This window comes from Chelonoidis abingdonii, chromosome 7 (genome assembly GCF_003597395.2).
Source record: "Chelonoidis abingdonii isolate Lonesome George chromosome 7, CheloAbing_2.0, whole genome shotgun sequence".
Lineage (NCBI taxonomy): Eukaryota > Metazoa > Chordata > Testudines > Testudinidae > Chelonoidis > Chelonoidis abingdonii.
In genome coordinates, this window is record NC_133775.1 from 18,376,922 (window position 1) to 18,398,193 (window position 21,272).

General features: G+C 38.8%; 1 protein-coding gene across 2 annotated transcripts in view; it reads right to left on the bottom strand.

The window, feature by feature from the left end:
- The window catches only part of ITGB3BP (integrin subunit beta 3 binding protein), a 55,809-nt gene that overhangs the window by 9,452 nt on the left and 25,085 nt on the right, over window positions 1–21,272 (bottom strand). Inside the window, exons 4-8 of one of the 2 annotated variants that reach the window (XM_075067665.1) lie at window positions 16,642–16,717; window positions 10,303–10,381; window positions 8,648–8,741; window positions 7,965–8,024; window positions 389–2,983 (exon numbers count right to left, since the gene is read on the bottom strand). In XM_075067665.1, coding sequence (XP_074923766.1) covers window positions 2,949–2,983; window positions 7,965–8,024; window positions 8,648–8,741; window positions 10,303–10,381; window positions 16,642–16,717 — 344 coding nt within the window. In that variant the 3' untranslated portion in view covers window positions 389–2,948. Of the gene's footprint in view, window positions 1–388; window positions 2,984–7,964; window positions 8,025–8,647; window positions 8,742–10,302; window positions 10,382–16,641; window positions 16,718–21,272 lie in introns of those variants that run through there. The other variant, XM_032795484.2, reaches the window with a different exon arrangement.

Here is a 21,272-nt window from a genome sequence, read left to right on the forward strand (position 1 = left end):
GCTCAAGTGTACCAGGCATGGATTCCTGGTTGGTGGCAGCGAGATAAGATCCAAGCTGGTAATTAAGCTTGGAGGTTCATACTAAGCACCCAGATTTTGGACGCTAAGGTCCAGATTTGAGAAAGAGGCTTATGATATAAGGGTTACGTATTTAAATAGCCAACAAAGAATATGACCTATTATAAACTACACAGATGCTCATGTGACTTACTATGCCTGTCCTAAGTTTGAATTTTTCTTCTTTGTGATGCTCACAAGATAATCAGGTCCATCCTTTCTCTGCCTGTGGAACATAATAGTCTAGTCTCTTGGGGGCCTCATTTTCTTTAGTCTCATTTCCGACGTTGGGTTTTGTGTGCAGGTGTGGGGTAGTGCTAGTGGCCTGTGATACACAAGAGATCAGGCTAGATGATCTAGTGGTCCCCTCTGGCCTTTAAAGGTATGACTCAAAACATAACAATGAAGCAGCACTCTCTCATAATCGTCAACACCTTTACAGACATACATCTTAATTATGATTCTCCCCCCACCCCTTTTAATAAATACAAACCTAACAAAATTTACCTAACCTTCACTAAGGTCAAATCCTGTCCTGGTCAGTGCAGCTAGAAGAAATGTTACCCAGTGGATCCCCTACAGTTGAAAACCCATCAGCCAGCGCAGAATTCTCTGAAGTTGGCCAGAAATGGAGAGATGGGAGGATTATCACTCTCTGCCCCAGTAACAGCCCCCAGCTAGCAGACACTGCTCTCTGCAGCACACATACCAGCTGGAATAGGGGACTGGACATGTTACCCTAAACTAAAGTCCTTGGAGTTTCAGTGCACAGGCATGCATGATAGTTGCCTGAATACCAGGTACAAATCCTGCCCTGCTTTTTCTGTGGTATGGCAGAAGTTCCCATGAGCCTTCCCTCTCCCACTCCACAAGTACAGCAAAAGGGCAGGATCTTTGCAAGGTCTGTCTCAGTTCCTCCCCCTGGCCCCACCACTAAATTGGCCTGCTCTGAAACATTTACACATCTAAAAAGGAGAGAGAAAAAAATGTTCACCTGTCAGGTGCTATAAAACCAATCTTCTACTAAATGTGCCAGAATAATTTTTCTCCACCTCAACTACAGTTAAAACCTTCAGTCTATTCATTACTGTCTTTTTATAGTATTTTTATTTAATAAAACCTATTAAGACTACCATACAAATCTCTTTACTTATGCTTTTATCTTTTAACTGATCAATTTTTATATTGCTGACATCCCTTCTTCACCATTTGCTCATTTAAAAATTCATAGTATATGAGCTATGTCTCTGGAGAAAAAGTCTATAAAATTTGTTACAGCTGGCAAATGTGTATGAGTCAGTGATAGCACATGACTAAATGCTTCACAGAAAATAAAATTTGTTTCTGTAGTAAGCAGAACTGTTTAAATGTTATTTATTTTTATGTTTCAAAGAAAATATATTGTGAAGTGCTGCATTGATTTAATACACAACAATGTCTGTGTACACGCTGTACAGGGAAAATTTATGAAACCTTTGCACAACTCCTTTAATTGAATTTTCCAAATCTCTCACCACACACAAATAATCAATATCTTCTGCAGAGAAAACCAGTCAGAATTATTACAGTCTTTCTTTTCAATTTTGTTGTCATCAGCACATATAGAGCACCTGGATATTTGTAATGTCTGGATAGCAAGTTATTTACACCTCTTAAAACATAAGATTGCTATTAAGTGAGTTCAAACTGTTTCTTTATTTAAAATAATTATATTTCCAGGAGAATACAGATAGAGTATTTATAGTCATGTAGGAGTTGCTATACATATTCATGTTGCAATGAAGCAGTAGTTCTTTTTAATTTTTCATTAAGCTTCATACTCTAAAGCCTTGATCTGCCAGATTATTTTTTTTAATTGATTCTGAAAAAAGTAGATAGGAAAATAGGGAATAAACAAAGGTGTGAAAGTTCATGAATCAATGTGGTTGATGATACCCACATAGAGATGGTAAGTTGACAGTCCAGTATATACATATGTCTGAAGTCTATAGCTGTGTGTATCATGCATTTCCGTCAGCCAATAGTTAATAGCTTAATATTTCATCTGCATAGCACAGGATGTTAAATCATTGGAGAGGTTTGTAACTTACTCCCCCAAAAGCTCCTGTCTCTGACCTCAGACTCACGCACCTTCCAAATTTCAAAATGTATTTTATATTTACACTCTAAGGTGCACATGCAACACAGTAAAACCAGAGCCTGCTGGGAAAGATTTTTTTTTTTAAAAAAAACAATGAAGAGAGAAAAAACTGTACACTCTGGGTCAAAAGAAACGGTCTACAATCTCTCTTACCGATCAGTGGTATTTCTCTAATGGACAAAGTTAGTTTCTCACTTCAACCAGGACAACCACTTGAACCTAACTAAAAATTCAATGGCATTGCTGAATTTGGGCACTGGTTAAGACACTTGATGGGCCTATAGGCTGGAGAAGGCAAAATTTTTTCCATGAGTACAATTCCAAGATGTAGGGAGGAGGACACTTGATGGAATGAGAAAAGAGCACTATTCAAGCTTAGCCAAAGGAACAGCTTTTATCCAGACACTGCAGGCAAAAATCTCTGAACAGCATTAATGACTCAACTATGCAAACAAACAAAACAAAGGGGAAGCTGATCTTTGTCTACTAAAGAAATCCCTTTTACAGTTTGCTTGTTCTTAATTGTCTAGTGTGTAAGTGGAGGATAACGTCCAACTAGTTTAGGGTTGTAAACACTCACTAAATACAAGAGGATGGAATTATTTCTTGAAAACAGATGGTTGGACAACTCTTCCACAGGCTGTTTGTGCAGAAATATAAGAGTCAGATTCTCTGCTTCATCAAGGTGAAGGCTGGTTTTGGCTCCTTAATTCTCAAACTGTTCAATGAAGGTCATAGTTAGCAGCTGAGTTCACGCTCTGAAATTGTCTTTCATTGAATAGTGACCTGACGGTATTTAAAGACAAGATTTAGATGAGACAGGGATATGAGACAATTTAGCTCGACTAGTGGTGAAGGTGAGGTTTCAACTAAAGGTCTCTCCCCAACCCAAGTGGCTTTTTAGGCTTAACAAAAATTATCCAGCTACGTATTTAGCCTCCACAAAGGTGATGGCCAACACCTGATATGGTCAATACAGGGAAGACAACAGCATGTCTCCTGATATAAATCTTGTTTGGGTATAATTGCTGCCTACTTGAGTACCTTGCGTTGCTAGAGGCAACTTCTTTCTGGCTGCTGTTGAGGCAGTGAGTTTGAGCAACAGTAGTCTAGTAGCAACTGATGGTTGAGAGCATGATGTTTGAGAATTTTTGCATGAGTGACCGAAAGACCCAGTTGGAGCAAGGTGCACTGCTAGCATAGAGGAGCAGTTATTTTCTTCTTCTCAGCCTCCTCTGGTATATAAGGTATAACTAACCAGAGCCAAGAAAACTGCACCGTCCATCATATGAGGCACAGCAAGACTGTGGAGGCTAACAAGAACCTTGAAACCCCCAGATCAGGGGTCGGCTCCCACTGGCTGCGGTTCACCACTCCAGGCCAATGGGGGCTGTGGGAAGCGGTGCGGACCGAGGGATGTGCTGGCCGCAGCTTCCCACCGCATGCCAGAGGCTGCCGACCCCTGCCCTAGACTGATGTCTCATACAGCAGTAACTGCCTGTTCCCATGTGATTGAGTGAAAACTCATCTGGTTAAAGACTGACTTCGTCACCTGAAAACCAACATTGTTAAAGAGTGTGTACAAGGAGAGGAAGAAATTGGTTCCATTGCCCTGTACAAAAAGAGGTAGGAAGAAAAACTTCCTTATTGGTGCTGAAGAAGAGTAATTGCAATACAAATACCAAATTTACCCAACTTTTTGCAAGGACGAGTATCTGGAATATGGGCTCATTTTCCTATTTTAATATAGCCTAGAGCTTAAGGCTCTGAATATAGTTTTTCTTAATACTGTAAATATATGATCTTCTGGGACTCTTTAGCCAGAAGACTCTCTATTGCGCCTTGCAGAACACAACAGACTCATTCATGGGCATGGTTCATGCTCACTTTAGTGATACATTGTTTTTATTTACAGGAAATGTAGAGAAACTATTAATATTTTGTAACTGCCAGCTGAAGCTGCTTCACTGTTTAGAATTTTATCATCGCCAATCCTCTAAATGCTCAAACTGTTAAGTGCTCTTTAAAATATGCATAGTGCAACCTATATATTTATTCTCAACAAACACAAAGCATGTTTTGGACTGCAGCAAACTGACTAGATTTCATCTCTTGGCAGTTGCTCTAAAGTTTGCTTACATTTTATTCAAAAACATTTTGTTTACTGTAAATGCTAGTCATGGACAAACAATGATGCCATTTTTTATGCTGATCACATAAAATGATGTACTGAGTTCTACATAATGCTGCCCATTGACTAAGGAATTTTTTGGATTAAGTTGTTTTAAGCAGAGGTTGTTTATGTAAAGTAAATAAATTTCATGCCTCGCCATGTGATGATAATGTGACATTCCATGTGTATCAAGCCACAGAATAGTCATAGGTTTCAAGTCTTGGGCATAACTAATTAAAAATAATTATGAAAAAACCACATCCAAAACTAAAAGAGCAAAGTAAAAATATCTCCAAATACTTTCTTTTATCACACTTTTTCTTTGCTCCTCTTTTTCCCATATTTTTACAGAGCACAATGAAGCTCAGTCCTTGTTGAAGTAGTATTAAAATGGATAAAGTTTAATAAGTTACTAACTTTGTTACAACTGGTAGCTATGCTTCTGCCCTACTTTCAGACAATGAATTCAGATTCAGGGTGAAAAATTTCATCTAACGAGCTTGATAGTTGGCATGGGCTAGTTTCTGTAGCACAAATGGGCCTATACATTTGTTTCATTGTAGCAGCTAGAAAGCATTCCACAAGAGAGGCGCCAACTGCCTGTCAGCAATGGCCCAAGATGCTCTCCATTGGTTTTCACTGGCCAAAAGGCTCAGGGGACCATTGTGAAGATAGCAGTGCACACTTCCCCTCATGCTTTTCAAAACCTCAGCTTGCACAAATGATCACATTCAGCCAAAAAATATGGTGCAACTTGTTTCTTCTCTCTCTTAGTCTCCTCTGAGCAAGCAAGACTGTCTTAAATTTCATTTTTTTTCCACTGTAGGAGGAGAATTCCACACAGCAGGAAGTATAGGGATCTGCAGCTGAGCAGAGGCAATCCACACTGATTTGATGTTGCTACCTGGAACAGTTTCTGTTGGCTGGAACTTATGGTGGACAAAAAGTTCATCTTCCTTTGCAGTTACAACATAGGACAGTAAAAATTCCCTCATTTTTATTTTTTTCAATTACACTTATCTACATTTTAAATTATTTGATGGGCTTTAGAGCAAGTCTCTTACCCTCACATTTATTTGCCATCAGAGAATAACAGGTACTTGACTGGGTTGTGGGTGGGTAGAAGCAAGAAGAACACATGTAGAGGTCAGTGGTAGTGGACTGACTACTAATCGCTACAGTGTTTCATCAGATTATTTCTCCACCAGGGAATTTCAGAAGTCCATGAAATTCAAAGAACCTAGTTTCTTATCTGGCTTTACCCATCATGGTATTAGAAATTAGTACTCCCCTAGTGAGACTCCAATCATACCTGTCTGTTACATGTCTCCCTAAATTCCATCAGGTAAAAACATAGAGGGAAGTTTGTTTACATCTGAAAGAAACTTTGTAGTGACAACATACTTAAGTTATGAAATGAACAGAGGTGCTAGAAGCTCTTAGTATGAGATGCACTTCAAATATTTTATTGGATATGGATCAGCTATTGTTCAAATTCATGATTGTTGTTTACACCTTTGCTACAAGAAAGATGGATTTTTTTTTAAGTTTAGAATTTGCAGAATGTGGTAGAGGTTTTGGGGGTTCAAAGGCCTGTTCCTAGGAACTTAGTTTTGCTTGTTGTATACATTAGAAGGTATTATTATTTATTAAACACAGAAAAAGAAAGGAGGAGGAAAAAGCAAAAAATTTGTAGCTTTAATAAACCAAGTCAGTCTTCATATTAAATTCCTTTAAATATATAGTCTCTTCTTCCTCTCTCTATATAGACAGATTTTAAAACAAAAAATTCTTTCTTGGATGTTTTTTTAAAATGGCATTAAATGGTTTTGTTGGGGGAAAAGAGTATTAATCATATAGTATAGCTCTCAGGCTTTGCAGTTTAAGTCTGATCCTGTTTCTTCCTAAACTAAACCAACTGCACAAGAGAATAGAATAACAAGAGACAGGAAAGTGCATCTCTCTCTCTGTTGCTTGCAGATTGGCTGATGGAAAACCACAGATACATGACCCAGTTAGCTCCTCTTGGACACCAGCTCTACTTTCCTGGGCCTGGTAAATGATTGGCTAGGATCATCTTATTTCCCTTTGGCCAGTAGAGGGGGGAGAGAATTTTTTATTGTGATCAGGCCACTCAGGAATCATTTTTAGCTTGCCAAACTGGATATGCTCAAAAGTGGCAAGGTTATATTTACTTTGGCTGGCTAAGCAAGACTGTTTTTAGAGAACAAGCAAATAGAGAAAGAGGACAGGACTAATAATACCACCTAGCTCTTATACAGGGCTTTCCATCAAGGTACTTAAATAGGAGGTCATTATCATTATCCTCATTTTACAGATATGAAAATAAGGCACAGAAGGGGAAGTGACTTGCCTAAGGTCACCCAGCCAATCAGTGGCAGAGCTGGAGACAGACCCCCAGATCTCCAAGTCCCAATCCAGTGTTCTATTCACTAGGCCAACTGACTCCTAACAAAGACAGGAGTGAAAACTGACACGAAGAAGGGGGTTTGCATCTTGGAAGTTGCTCAGGGTACAGCCTTGGAAATAGATACTGTTGTTTTAGTTCCCTTTCCTCACTTGATCCAGTCACAACATCTTTCAGAATCAGCAAAAAGGCCCAGCGACAAGATGGTAAATCTCTGGTTCCCAGAGTGGAGTGTGGGTTACTTTGATGGTGAGGCTGCTGCTGCTCCAAAGCTTCCTCCTACATTAAGTGCCACGTGCTTTCCAGAAAAGAAGTTCCCTTAAACGGTGTCAGTCTCATCTCATCAAAGTTTTATAGTCAGAACAAATTTGCAATAGTTATGTATTGACACTTCTTCACATCTTAAAGATTACACTGGTCTGTTGCTGGAAAAATTTATCAGAAAGCTTGGAAGCCCCCAATCAACAATACATTAATACTAACTCAGTTCACACCATTTCTTTGTTTTGTACTCTCCATTTTCTGTATTTAGAAACTTCTTAGCACGTTTATTTCTCTATCCCACAAAGGTATTCATTCTAGTGTCCTAGGACACACGCATTCTTTCTCCACTGCAGTTTCAATTGCATTTTTAATCAATTCTATCAGGATTTGTATCTGTCAGAATAACTTATGAAATGATGTAACATTTAGTATTTCAATGTCCTCAAGAGTGTACTAGTCACCTCACAATTTAGATAAGATGAGATGGTCTCTGACACAAAAAGATGCAAAGAAAGTGGTGTGTGAGGGAAAACAGAGGATGAACAGGAGCAACTGGTAGACGGTATGTTTATAAATAAAAAGGCTAAAGAGCCTGATTGACTTCAGTGGCCTTTCAATCAGGCCCCAATGCACTACTAATATGTAACTGCCCTCCTTCTGCATTGTTTCTGAAATAGGAACTTCTGTATACAACTAATCAGGCTAAAAAGAAACATGAAGTTTCAAAGAACAAAAAAGAAAAATTAGTTTAGCCTATATATAGGAAGGAGACACAAATCTGACATGGTTCTTTGCTAAAGATTATTTGAAGACTTTCAAAAGGAAGTCACTGAAAGGAACCCAATGATAGACATTAACCATCAAAGCAGATGCTATATAACAAATTTAAAAATAAATATTACCTCGGGCAGGATGTTTTGCATTACTCCTCTTCAGCAGCTTTTGTTTTTCTGCTTGAGCCACTAATGAATAAAACACATTTAAAGGTCAAGAAAATTTTACTCTAAAGATTTTAATGAAAGCAGTTAAAGACAAGATACCTCGTCTTTACCCCCCCCCCAGCAGATGTATTTTTTAAAAGGATAATAAAAACAGCACATATTGTTGGCTAAAAACCATAATAAAAAATAATCTGCAAAACTCAAGCACAACATCTCAAATTAGTGCTTATGTCCCACCCATTATTTTTCTTCTAATCTTTCCCTCTGATGATAACATGGCACTTTGTCTCAAGTTCAGAGATGAGAGGAATGGTTCTTCTCCCTGTTATGGTGAGCAGAAATGCGTGCATGCTCACAAAGGGTGCTATAGGTTCATGCAAGTTTGACATCTTGTTTACATCAGTCTCCTGGACCTGGCAATCTCATGCCTTATCCTGAATGTACCTGCTCTGGTTAGTAATGTAAGCACAAAGACAATACCAAACACTAGCACACTGTTTACAAAAACTTCTATTTGTATTACAATAGCACTTAGTATTAGTGATTGTATTCATGCAAAATTTAAAATTAATGTATTTGGAATAAAATCTGATACGTGTTAGTTGTCAAATTATAGTAAAGAGATAAAAATTGTTGAAGCTTACTTAGCACTTTGGTCTTCTGAACTTCAGCTTTCAAGTTACAGGATGAGTCTGAGACGCCAAAAATATTTTCAAGCTCTCTACTGCCCTCTAAAGCCTGAAAGTAGAATTAAAAGCAATATTAATTTTATTCCTAAACCAACAAATTGCTATACAGACTAACGTAGGTGAAGTAATATCTTCTATTGGATCAACTTCAGTTGGTGAGCGAGACAAGCTTTTGAGCTTACACAGAGCTCTTCTTCAGGTATTACCTCGCCCACCCTTTCATCTCTAAAGTCCTGGGACCAACACAGTTACAACGCTGCATAAACAGTCTAACAAACATTTTCAATGCAACTTATAATTAACAACCTACTCTAGCAAAGGGTAACATTTTCACAAGCACCTACGTAACATAAGTAAATGAAAGATAGTGGGACTTAGTAAGTAGGTCACTTTTGAAAATGGAACTTGTGTATTTTTGAAAACATTATTTGAAAACTCCTGTTATGTTTGCTTCATTTATATATCTTCAGCTTTTTAAACAAAGAGATTCACACTTGATCCCCAGAAAAACAATTCTGGTACATGTATAAATTTGCCTTAATATGTTAGTAAAGAAAGAAAATCTAACAGCTTTTAAGAATCTCTTGCATATGGTCTTCAACTTTAATAATAAATCTAAAAATCCTCACTGTATCAATTTCATTAGCAAGGCCAAGATTTTATTTTTAAATGTATTTGTAAAAGCAAAATTTAAAATCTTTAATTAAAGAATTTCAAAAATAGTGCCAGGGTGTCAATCTAAATAAGTCTTTTTGAAATAACAGTGTGTATGTAACAACATGTGTAAGTAAAATAAAACAATTTTAATATGCTGAATTATTTCTGAGGACACTGAAGAACACAAGAGAACTTTGTCATGAATTTATTCAGTACGAGAATATGAATGACAATATTGTGTGTGATAAACAGACGTCATCAAAAGTTGACATATTAACAATGAATTTAATAGAATAATGACTTCAGCACAAATAGATGTTTAATTTTCAAGTCCTTACATACAAGAATAGGACTGCCAGAAGCTAGAACTGGATGACAAGGGCTGAATCACTTGATAATTGCCCTGTTCTGTTCATTCTCCCTGAACCACTGGCCACAATCAGAAGACAAGCTAGATGGACCATTATTATGTTCTAATGAAATCTATGCAGCAATAATTTATAACTCTGTCAATGCTCCTTAGTAGTGACCTTACATAGTATAATTTCTATACAACCTAGACACAGGGATACAAGTTAAAAACAGACCTTTTGGCTCATTGGTACAGAGGTATAAATGTTGCTTTCGCTGCAAGATTTGTCCCAGATTCAAATCCTGGACAAGCAAAGATTTTCCTGTGTCATACAGGAGGTCAGACCAGATGATCACAATAGTCTCTTCTGGCCTTGGACTCTAAGAATAAAAAACTCGTTGTGCCAGTGTACTTTGAAAAGTGACTTGGGAAAAAAAATTAAATGGTATTGTCAGCTTCTATATTTGTGTCTCAATGATTTTCTGATCAAAAGCTTTCTTTTCTCTCCTTTAAATCTCAAAGAATACTGTATATAAGATTTCATTTTCTTCTAGTTTCTTTTTGAAGTATATTAAGAAAATTAATGCCAGTAGAGACACACCTGTAAACTTGTTAAGCTTTGTCTCATTTTCAGAAATCTCACCAATGAATTTTCAACTTCAGATTGCAACACCATAAACCTACATAAAAGAGAAATGATTTAAATCAATGATGTCAGCATCTATTGGGAATAATCATTTAAAAAGTCTTTCTTAGAGGTCCCCCCAACAACAGTAATGTCTCAGCATTAGATAAACAATAGTTTATCCTGATAACACTACTGTGAAGCAGGAAAGTATCATCTTTGTTTTAAAAATGGGGAACTAAGGCCCAGAGAAATTAAGACTATATCTACATTACAGCAGAACAAGCCTCCAACTCCAGGTAGACAGACATGCTAGCAGGCCTTGAACTAGTGAGCTAAAAATAGCAATGTGTATGTTGCAGCTCAGGTTCTCAAGCCTAAGGGGTCAGGTGAGCTTGAGAGCCTGAGTCGCAATCTCCACACTCTTTTTAAAAAAAAACAAAATTTTAAACCTGTTCACTCGAGCCTTTGGGGTTGGGAGGCTTGCTGCCACGTCCAGTGTGGACATACCCAATCCAACTTGCCCATGATCACATAAGAAGGCTGTCGCACAGCCAGGAACTGAACCTATGCAGTCTCAATTCAGTGACTTAACTACTAGACCATCCTTCAGTCCACAGACATGTTCTAATACTGATGTGAAGATTAGTCAGATTTTAGAGGTTGATGAGCGTAGTAAGAAAAGCAAAGTACTACACAATTGGATCAGGTTCTAAATGACAGATTATTCAGTGTATGATTGAGGATGTGCACTAAATACTTTTGGGGGGAACCGTCAAATGTTCTTATAACAAAGATTTAGAACTGGTTCTTTTTGCAGCATGTCAGCACAGAAATCAAATAAGGACAAATAGAAAAACATCCATTCACTTTTCTTTTCCCCAGCAAAAGGAAGGATCTCATTGTCATACTGAGCCTTATGGAAAAAGAAAGTTATTATTATCATCACATTTTTACACAGCAACAGATGATTACCCAGACGAGGAAATGCCAATGTCAGTGTATCATACAATATATTTTTCCCCTCAGAACATAAAGCATATGGAAATTCACATAAAATATTACTATGTAGGTGTCTGCACATGTGCTTTATTGACATGTCACTAACCACTGTTCTCAACTTCTGCAGTTATTTTTAAACATATTGAATACAAACATTTACATGTCGAATGTGACCATGCTTCCTTGAATGGGTTTGCACTTGAAAGGTTACCACCACTTGGAAACAATAGTATATATATTGACCAGAGATTTACTGTATCATGGGAAGAATATATTTGCTTGGATAAAGAGTTTTCCACACTAAAAACAAGACATTTGTAAATATTTGCCTAAAGAGATTATGATTATTCAAAGATTTTTTTTTTAAAAGGTCCAAAGGGAGCCATTATGATAATCAAGCCTGGTCATACAACCTCATTCAAAAGTTTCTGCATCAAGCCCATCATTTCTTTTTGAGCTACAACATACCTTTTAGACCATACCTTGACTTAAAACCTTCCAGTGATGGAGAGTCAACCAGGTTAATTATTCCAGTTGTTACATACTCTCTTTGGATTTTAGTTTACGCATGAAGAAAAAAACCAACTGTTTCATATGAAGGAACTGTAGTGAATTCTTCCACAATTGAAAGCATTTTAGCTGATTAACTTTGACATTCATTTGTGACTTCCACACAAATTCAATGTACCTTTAGTAAAACACGTATGGAGTGTAACTGTAGGTCCAAGGATATTAGCGCGATAAGATGGGCGACGCAATATCTTTTATTATACAAACTTCTGTTGGTGAGAACAATAAAAGATCCAGTAAAGGATATTACCTCACCCACCTTGTCTCTTTAGTAAAATGTTTTCCAAAAATTAATAAAACCTACAAGTAAACCCACAGCTTTTAGTGTAAAAAAATTAAAATCATGAAAGAGGATTTAAATGCCATGCTCAAAATTAAAAAGATCAAGGTAAATTTTAAAATTGGTGTCCCTTTATTATAAGTCAAAGCAGGTTAAGTTCCAGTTCTGCATGGGAATCTACTAGCATGGTCCCCTGAATTTGTGCAGATTGAGATGAAAGGTCAGGACATAAGACCTTTCTTACATTCTTAAATTGTAAGGTAGGTATCAGGGTCAGTGTATGTGGATCCCTTTGCAGGAGTGGGTCTTGGTTTTTAATGAGCACTTAATGAATTACAGTCACTGATATAGCTGAAGGATTTTAATTCCTAACAACTAGAGTGCTGCTTACTGTTCTAGTGGGCTCCACCACTTAAATGATATTTAGTATCCTGCAATAAAGGAATCCCACATTTAAGCAAAAAGATGAAGCATCTAGTATAATAAAAAGAACCTTCTGAAATACCTTTATCAAAAGGAAGGGCTCTAACTCCAAGCACAAGAAAAAAATATATAATGCTTATTCAAATAAAGGTTGCAAATCATAACTGTTAGAAGAATTTTTGGAAAACTTATAGAAACTACTTAATATTTGGAGGAAGTGAATAAGAATTCCTGTTTGACTGAAGCTGCTAAACTTTCAGTTATAGGCAGGGATGGTAGAGCCAGCTATTATTAAAGTTGCCTGACAATTATCAGACTTTTTTTCAGTTGTTTATAACTTTACCAGACTTTATGCTGAAATTTTCCATGCCAAGTGTCTGTCTCACACTGAACTTTTCGGGAAACTTTCAGACAAAATGGTTCTGCTGTTTCCAAGAATGAGGCTAGGAAAAAATAAGTTTTGTCCATTTAAAAAAATTCTCATGACCTTTTCTTTGAAAAGCTTTGGAGCTCCATGCTTTGGAGCAAGGGCTTGAAATTTGGCAGAGGGTAGCCTTTGTATCACCTTGTACCTTGTGCCACCCCTAAGAAAATCCACCCAGATTTGGCTGCATTATAAACCTTTGGGGGAAAAAAAAAATCACAATTTGCATATGCTCAGTAGTGGTTACTTAGATTTCAGCATCTAAAATCTCTGAAAATTCCATCCTTAGTTAGCATGCTTGAGCCTCTCAGATCTCCCAGTGCTGACCAGACTGCACATGCACCATTCACAGGATTCTTACCTCCTCCAGTGCACAGGGTGGGTGGACCTGTTCTGGAGATAAGCCAAGGTTGTGTAAAGAAGGAGACCATTGTCTGCAGGACAAATTGAACAATGAGGAAAAAACAAAATATTGAAGAGCTGCTCAGTAAGTGAGCACTGTCCATCCTGTCCACTGAATGAGGCAAGGGTGCAGTGGAAAAAATAGTATGCAATCATGTAATTAAATACTGTATCAATGCATATGCACAAGAGGAATAAATTACATTTGCACAGGCATTGACTTCGCAACCTTACTAGTGTTTTTTAATGGTGGCTTTTTCTGTAATTTTCTAGGTTTTTGTTTTTGTTTTAGATGAACTGAAAAAACAGATTCCCTCAAGGCATCATATTGACACCCATGTGGTTCATCAGCAGGGTGGAAACTTGAGATCCACCACATAGACTTCTGCAAATTGAGTTAACAGAGTAACTGCAGCAGTAGATTGTCATTCTTTATGTGGACCAGCACGAGAGGGAGAAAAGACACACCTTGACAGTGGGTTTCATAGATATTTGCTGACGGCAGAGGAATGATGAGACTCAGGAACCTTTGGTTTCATTCCAGGCTCCTGAGAGGAGTGTACTCTAGAGGGCACAGACTCCTGCCCACTCCCACAAACCTGACCTCTTCTTTACCTTCCCGTCCCAACTGTCCCTGTCTCAGTCTCATTCTCCTAGTCAGTCCCAGTCTTCATTCCTCAGGCTTCTCATCTAGGCCCTATTCCCTTTGTCTAGCCAGTCCTAGTCTCCCCCCATCCAGGCTTGCTCTCTGAGTCTAATCCTCCTCCCTACACCCAATCTCTCCCTGTCCCCACATCCAATTCTCTCTTACCTATTTCCTTGCACAGTTCCCTCCTTCCAGCTCCTCATCTGATCTCTCTCCTTCCCCCCACCGACTCCTAGTCCTACTCTCCTCATTCAGTCTCCCCTCCCTCACCTCCTCATCCCAGTCTCTCTGCCCACCCAGTTCCAGTTCTCCCTCTGCACCCCAAATCCCCATCCAATCTCAGTGTTCTCTGCCACTCCAGCCAACTGGTTCCCAGTCCTGTTTCTCTAACCAACTTCCAGTAACTTCTCTGTCCGCACCCAATTCCTGTCCCAGTCTCACCAAACTCCTTGTTCCAATCCCTTAGTTTTCCTCCCCTTCTGCATTTCAGAGCTTTTGTCTCCTCTGCATTTCAGGTGGCTTCCTCCTCCATGCTGCCAGGGTAGTAGCAGGGGGGGCACTTAGAGCACAGGAGAGACAGGATCCCTGCTTTCAATGCCCAGCCCCAATCAGCTGGGGGCATCAACGACGGGTGAAGTCCAGCTTGACCCGTGTAGCACTAGCTCGAACATGGTTAGTTGCTCTGTGGGAATTGTACATTCACAGTCTGGTCACACACAAGATCAAGGAGGGGACAGAGCATGCTCAGTGAGAATGGAATATACCAAGTCTATTCAAACTGCAATTTTTCAAAGGCTTATACCTTGGCAAAATCTGGATAGATTTTCAAAGGGACAGCAAAAGTCACATTGCTGACACAAAGGCCAAATTTCAAGGCCCTGCTCCAAAGCAAGGGGCCATAGTTTTTTTCAACAAAAAGTTCACCCAGCATTTAACATAGGCACAACAGCATGTGTCTTCTCTAGCTTCATTCTTGGAATCAGCGGAACCATTTTGGATGAAATTTGCCCCCAAACTTCAACTCAGGCAGATACCTGACATGGAAAATTTCAACCAAACTGTTAAAGTTTGGTAAATTATAAGCAACAGAAAACAGAGTCTTATAATTAAGGCTAAGATTTTTGTCAAGGACATTTTTAGTAAAAGTCACGGACAGGTCATGGGCAAAAAAGAAAATTTCACGGAAGCTGTGACCTGTCCGTGACTTTTACTAAAAATATACCTCAAAAAATGGGGATCTGTGGGTCTCCACACTGCCTGAAGCAGGGCAGCTGTACAGGGCCTAGGAACTTTCTGCAGCAGCTAGGGGCTGCGGGGTCCCCCCGTTGCATGCAACTCCAGGGGTCCCCCACTGCCCATGGGACAGCCTTCACCCCCCATATCGTCTGTGCACTCCGGGGTAACCCGATCAGCAGCGGACCGGGAGCTACGGGGGTTTCCTCAGCACGGCCGGGAGCTACATGGTTCCCCGCCAGTGGTGGCGCCTGCAGGCTCAGAGATTCCCACACCGCCCGTGGCAGCTGAGGGCTTGGAGGTCCTGTACCGGGGACTTTGGGATTCCCCAGTCGGCTTGGAGGTTCATCCTCTGCCACCAGTGGCTCAGGGATTCCACCGCTGCCTGTGGCAGCCGGGGGCTCCCCGCCACCCACGGCGGCTGGGAGCTGGGGGTTCCCCTGTGCCTGTGGTGGCTTGGAGCTCCGGGAGCCACCAGGAACACCGGGCATACCTCGCAGTTCCCTGCCCTCACTGGAGGCAGGGGACCCTGCAGCTCCCAACCACCGCAGGCTGAAGTAACGGAGGTTGCTGGCAGTCACGGATTCCGTGACTTCCGCAACCTCCGTGACTAAACCATAGCCTCAGTTATAATGGGCAGTGCCAGACAACCTTAATATGTATCACGCTACCAGCCTCATCTATAATATATTTTACCAACTCTGACTCTTATTCAGCAAAACACTTAAGCATTCCTTCCTTATGCACTCCTTATGTCTATCCCTGTTTAGCAAAGCACCTGCGAAGCCACTTAGCTTGATGTACCTGCATAAGTGCTTTTCTGAATTGATGTCTATAAACGTCCATCACTGTCAGAAGGCTTATGTACTGAAGACAGTTTGCAGCAAGAAAAACAAGATTCATATGGGAACGTTTCAGCAAAACAAATATACATCTGAAGTTAGAATCATGACCCATTGTGATGAGAGGAATCAAAATCAACCACTAGAATTTGGCAATGCATCTTTGCCACAAGCAATGCTTCCAGCAAAATCTAAAGAGCTTGCACATGTGAAACAGTTTGGAAAAACAAAACACATTCCTTCGTGTACCTTAATTACAATAGTGCCATTATAGGTGGGATTTCTAATGATGGGTATGAGAGTTAGGTTACCAAATCCCATGGAAAAATCAGAGTTGGGTGTCCAGCTCCCTTAGCTGCTTTGGAACATCCCACCCTGTATAATCTCAAGTATAAAAGAACAATCATTCTAAGTTTTATTTCTCTAAGGAAACAGTCACTTCTCTAATAACTGAAAATGATGACATTTTATCACCACAGACTGGTATACTTACTTATCATACTCTTCTGTTTGAGATTGCCCTCTTCTGGATAAACTGATTTCTGGGTCATTCAGCTCATCTCTGTCTCCTAGGTAGTCCACATTAAAGAAAGAAACAAAAACACAGATAAAAATGAAACTGGTGTACTGTATATAGTTTGAAGCAGTAGGGAAAAAAAAGAGGTGTTAGCATGCATCCTCACTACAGAGAAATCTCTTAAAAACAGCTTGCTTATGAAACAAGGACAACTATCCATGAACAAACACAAACTTTTTTTTTTTTAATTTTTAATACAGAGGCTTCTGTAGCTTTTAGATGAAGACAATTTGGAACTACAGTATCAGTGACTGGAATTTGGTATGATTCTGTCAGAAATTAAAAGATCAAAAACTGCTGAACACCTTGTTTAAGAATATTTTTCAAAATGCAGCATGTTGGAGAAAAATTGTTACCTACAAAGCACTGCTATGACTGAGAACTAAAATCTCCACCTTATTTAACAAACAGAAAGCATTGGCCTCTACCTTGAACCCCATCTTGTATGCGACTAAAAGGAGACAGTGCAACTTCTTTCCAAATGCTCTCACATAGTACACTGATATTACGGTATTCTGGCCAAGTGCCTGTCATATGACAGGGTGTGAACAAGTCATACTTCTGTATTTCCATGTACAGATTGTTAGAATATTTGCATCTTTCTGTCAGAAAATGGGATTAGAGAGGGAATCACCACAAAACTCCATTGGTATGGCTCTGTTAATTAAATTTGAATTCAAATGTGGTGCAAAGAAAAGAAACTGCCTTTTGGGTAAGAAATCTGTATGACCTACACAGTGATGCTAGCTGAGCAATTATAGATCACAAGCTTTAGACTGGTGTATATTCAGATCAATTTAACTTGAAAAAAGTTTTTCAACTGAACAATCAAATGGACAAGAATTTAGAAAGCTATTGTACTACTAACTAAATCTACTGCTTCTTGATTCGTACCTGCTGGAGCTATTCTGATAGCCATATATAAATGTCAAGAAACATACAGTATACTTATATTGAGGGACAAAAAGCCAACCTTAATCAAATATTATATGTAAAGTTCCTAGCCTGAGCCCCAGGTATCACTGTATGAAGATATTTCCCATGGATTTTATTACAGGGATGGCAAAATATACAGTTCGTCTTTACTGTGTTTAAATTTCACTTCCATGCACTTCAGGTGCACAGCAAGCGAGGAGCTGGATGATTATTCTCTCCCCCTCACCAATGATTTATTCTGAAAATTTTATATAAACTCATCATGATGCTTTCATAACAAAGAAATAATTGCATGAGGATCAAAAGTTCTCAAAGCCAGAAAGCTCTCAAACAACCAGGCTCAATACAGTGTTGTTTTTGAGTCAGAGTCCCTACAAAAATGAAATTCTATCCAGATAAAATAGTGTCTTCGCTTCTGATTGTCCTCTGACAGGTGACGGGGGGGGATGGTGCTCCAATAGAAAAACTGTACTAAATGCCAACAGAGATCTCTCTTCCTCGCCATTCACGTTGTTATGTCAGCTGACCAGACTGCTTGGACAGTGAATACATTATTTAAAATATAAATATGGCTTAAAGCACATTTACAAAAGGATAAAAAGTGAGATCTAGTTTTTTATCATATCTTCAACAATATTAGTGACTATCATCACTATGAACCACAACATTAACTTTTAGTTCAGAGATTTAGTTTTGTTATTTACATAGTGCCTTAGAAGTACATAGCATTTTACATATGTGCAAGAAAAAAGTGAAATCTCTTTATCATGAAAGTTGATCTTATAAATGTAGAATTATGAACACACAAATAAAACTGCATTCAAAAATATTTTTTGTTTGGCCAATCACTCAGGCAAAATTTTTTTTTTACATTTGCAGGAGATAATGCTGCCATCTTCTTGTTTACAGTGTCACCTGAAAGTGAGAACAGATGTTCTCACGGCACTGGTGTAGCCAGTGTCGCAAGATATTTACATGCCAGATGCGCTAAAGATTCGTATGTCCTTTCATGCTTCATCCACCATTCCAAGGGACATGCGTCCATGCTGATGACAGGTTCTGCTCGATAACAATCCAAAGCAGTGCAGACCGATGCATGTTCATTTTCATTATCTGAGTCAGATGCCACCAGCTCAAGGTTGATTTTCTTTTTTGGTGGTTCGGATTCTGAAGTTTACACATTGGAGTGTTGCTCTTTTAAGACTTCTGAAAGCATGCTCTATGCCTCGTCCCTCCAGATTTTGGAAAGCACTTCAGATTCTTAAACCTTGGGTCGAGTGCTGTAGCTCTCTTTAGAAATCTCACATCGGTACCTTCTTTGCATTTTGTCAAATCTGCAGTGAAAGTTTTCTCATAATGAACAACATTTGCTGGATCATCATCTGAGACTGCTATAACATAAAATACATGGCAGAATGCGGGAAAACACAGAGCAGTGGACATACTATTCTCCCCCAGGGAGTTCAGTCACAAATTTAATTAACACATAATTTTGTTAATGAGCGTCATCAGCATGGAAGCATGTCCTCTGGAATGGTGACCGAAGCATGATGGGACATATGAATGTTTAGCATATCTGGCATGTAAATACCTTGCAATGCCAGCTACAAAAGTGCCATGCAAATGCCTGTTCTCACTTTCTGGTGACATTGTAAATAAGATGAGGGCAGCATTATCACCTGTAAATGTAAGAAACTTGTTTATCTTAGCAATTGGCTGAACAAGAAGTAGGACAGAGTGGACTTGTAGGCTCTGAAGTTTTACATTGTTTTGTTTTTGAGAGCAGTTACATAACGAAAAAATCTACATTTGTAAGTTGCACTTTCACGACAAAGAGATTGCACTACAGTACTTGTATGAGCTGAATTGAAAAATACTATATTATTTACAGTTCAAATACTTGTAATAAAAAATAATATACACTTTGATTTGAATTACCATACAGAATACAATAGATATGAAAATATATAAAAACATCCAAAATATTTAACACATTTCAAATGGTATTTTATTGTTTAACAATGCAATTAAAACTGCAATTAATCATGATTAATTTTTTTAATCATGTTTAATTTTTTTGAGTTAATTGGGTGACTTAACTGCAATTAGTCGACAGCCCTAATAAAAATATAAGAAAATTTAAGCTAGATTTAAGTTCAGGAAAAACAAGTTCAAATTCATATGACTTCAATAGGTTTTGCTTCATGTACAAATTCAGAGCTTCTATTTACAGACTCAAATCCTCTCTTCTCTTTTTCTATTTGACTGGTTAATAGGGAGGATAATAAGTCTATAGTGACTTGTGGCCCAAGAGCAAAGAGTTTTTTCTTGTTGACTATAACAAGTCCATTCAGGGGACTACAGATTATACCAGAGATATTATAAATATATATTTAAAACCCCACAGCACAAAAGCCTTCTGGCAGTGAGCCAACTATCATGAGTTGTAAACCATGATAGTGGTACTCTGCATCATACAGCCTATATAGGCAGCTTCTAAGTTACACATCACAATGGCTTAAATTTCAGCTACAATCAGAGACCAACTCTCCCTCTGTGTCCCATTTCTATACTTGCAGACTAGTGGAAGACTTCAGCTGTCTGTCCCAAAGGCTGAACTTGAAGGCATTGTACAGAGTAGTGCCTTCTCAACTGTGAACCCTTGGCTCTGGAATCTGCTCCCAACAAATATCCATCAAAGCCAATCCTTGTCACTTTTGGGTGCAATGTAAGATTTCTCCTTGTTTAGGCTCTCTCCTAATTATTGGACTTTCTTTTCCAAATCAGTTGGAATTGAGCAAAATAAGCAGTCATGATTAAATTATCCCTTGTATCTGCCATTAAGAACATAAGAACGGCCATACTGGGTCAGACCAAAGGTCCATCAAGCCCAGTATCCTGTTCTCTGACAGGGGAATGGCAGGTGCCCCAAAGGGAATGAACAGACAGGTTATCATCAAGTGATCCATGCACTGTCACCCAATCCCAACTTCTGGCAAACAGAGGCTAGGGACACCATTCCTGCCCATCCTGGCTAATAGCCATTGATGGACCTATCTTCCATGAATCTATCTAGCTTCCTTTTGAACCCCACTATAGTACTGGGCTTCACAACACCCTCTGGCAAGGAGTTCCACAGGTTGACAGTGTGTTGCATGAAAAAATACTTTCTTTTGTTTGTTTTAAATCTGCTATGTATTAATTTCATTTGGTGTCCCTTGTTTGTGTATTTTGAGTAATAAATAACACTTCCTTATTTACTTTCTCTATATCACTCATGATTTTATAGACCTCTATCATATCCCCCCCTTCGCTGCCTGTTTTCCAAGCTTAAAAGTCCCAGTCTTATTAATCTCTCCTCATACGGAAGCTGTTCTATACCCCTAATCATTTTTGTTGCCCTTTTCTGAACCTTTTCCAATTCCAATATATCTTTTTGAGATGGGGCAATCACATCTGCATGCAGTATTCAAAGTGTGGGCATATCATGGATTTATATAAAGGCAATATGATATTTTCTGTCTTATTAGCTATCCCTTTCTTGATGATTCTCAACATTCTGTTCGCTTTTTTTGACTGCCGCTGCACGTTGAGTGGATGATTTCAGAGAA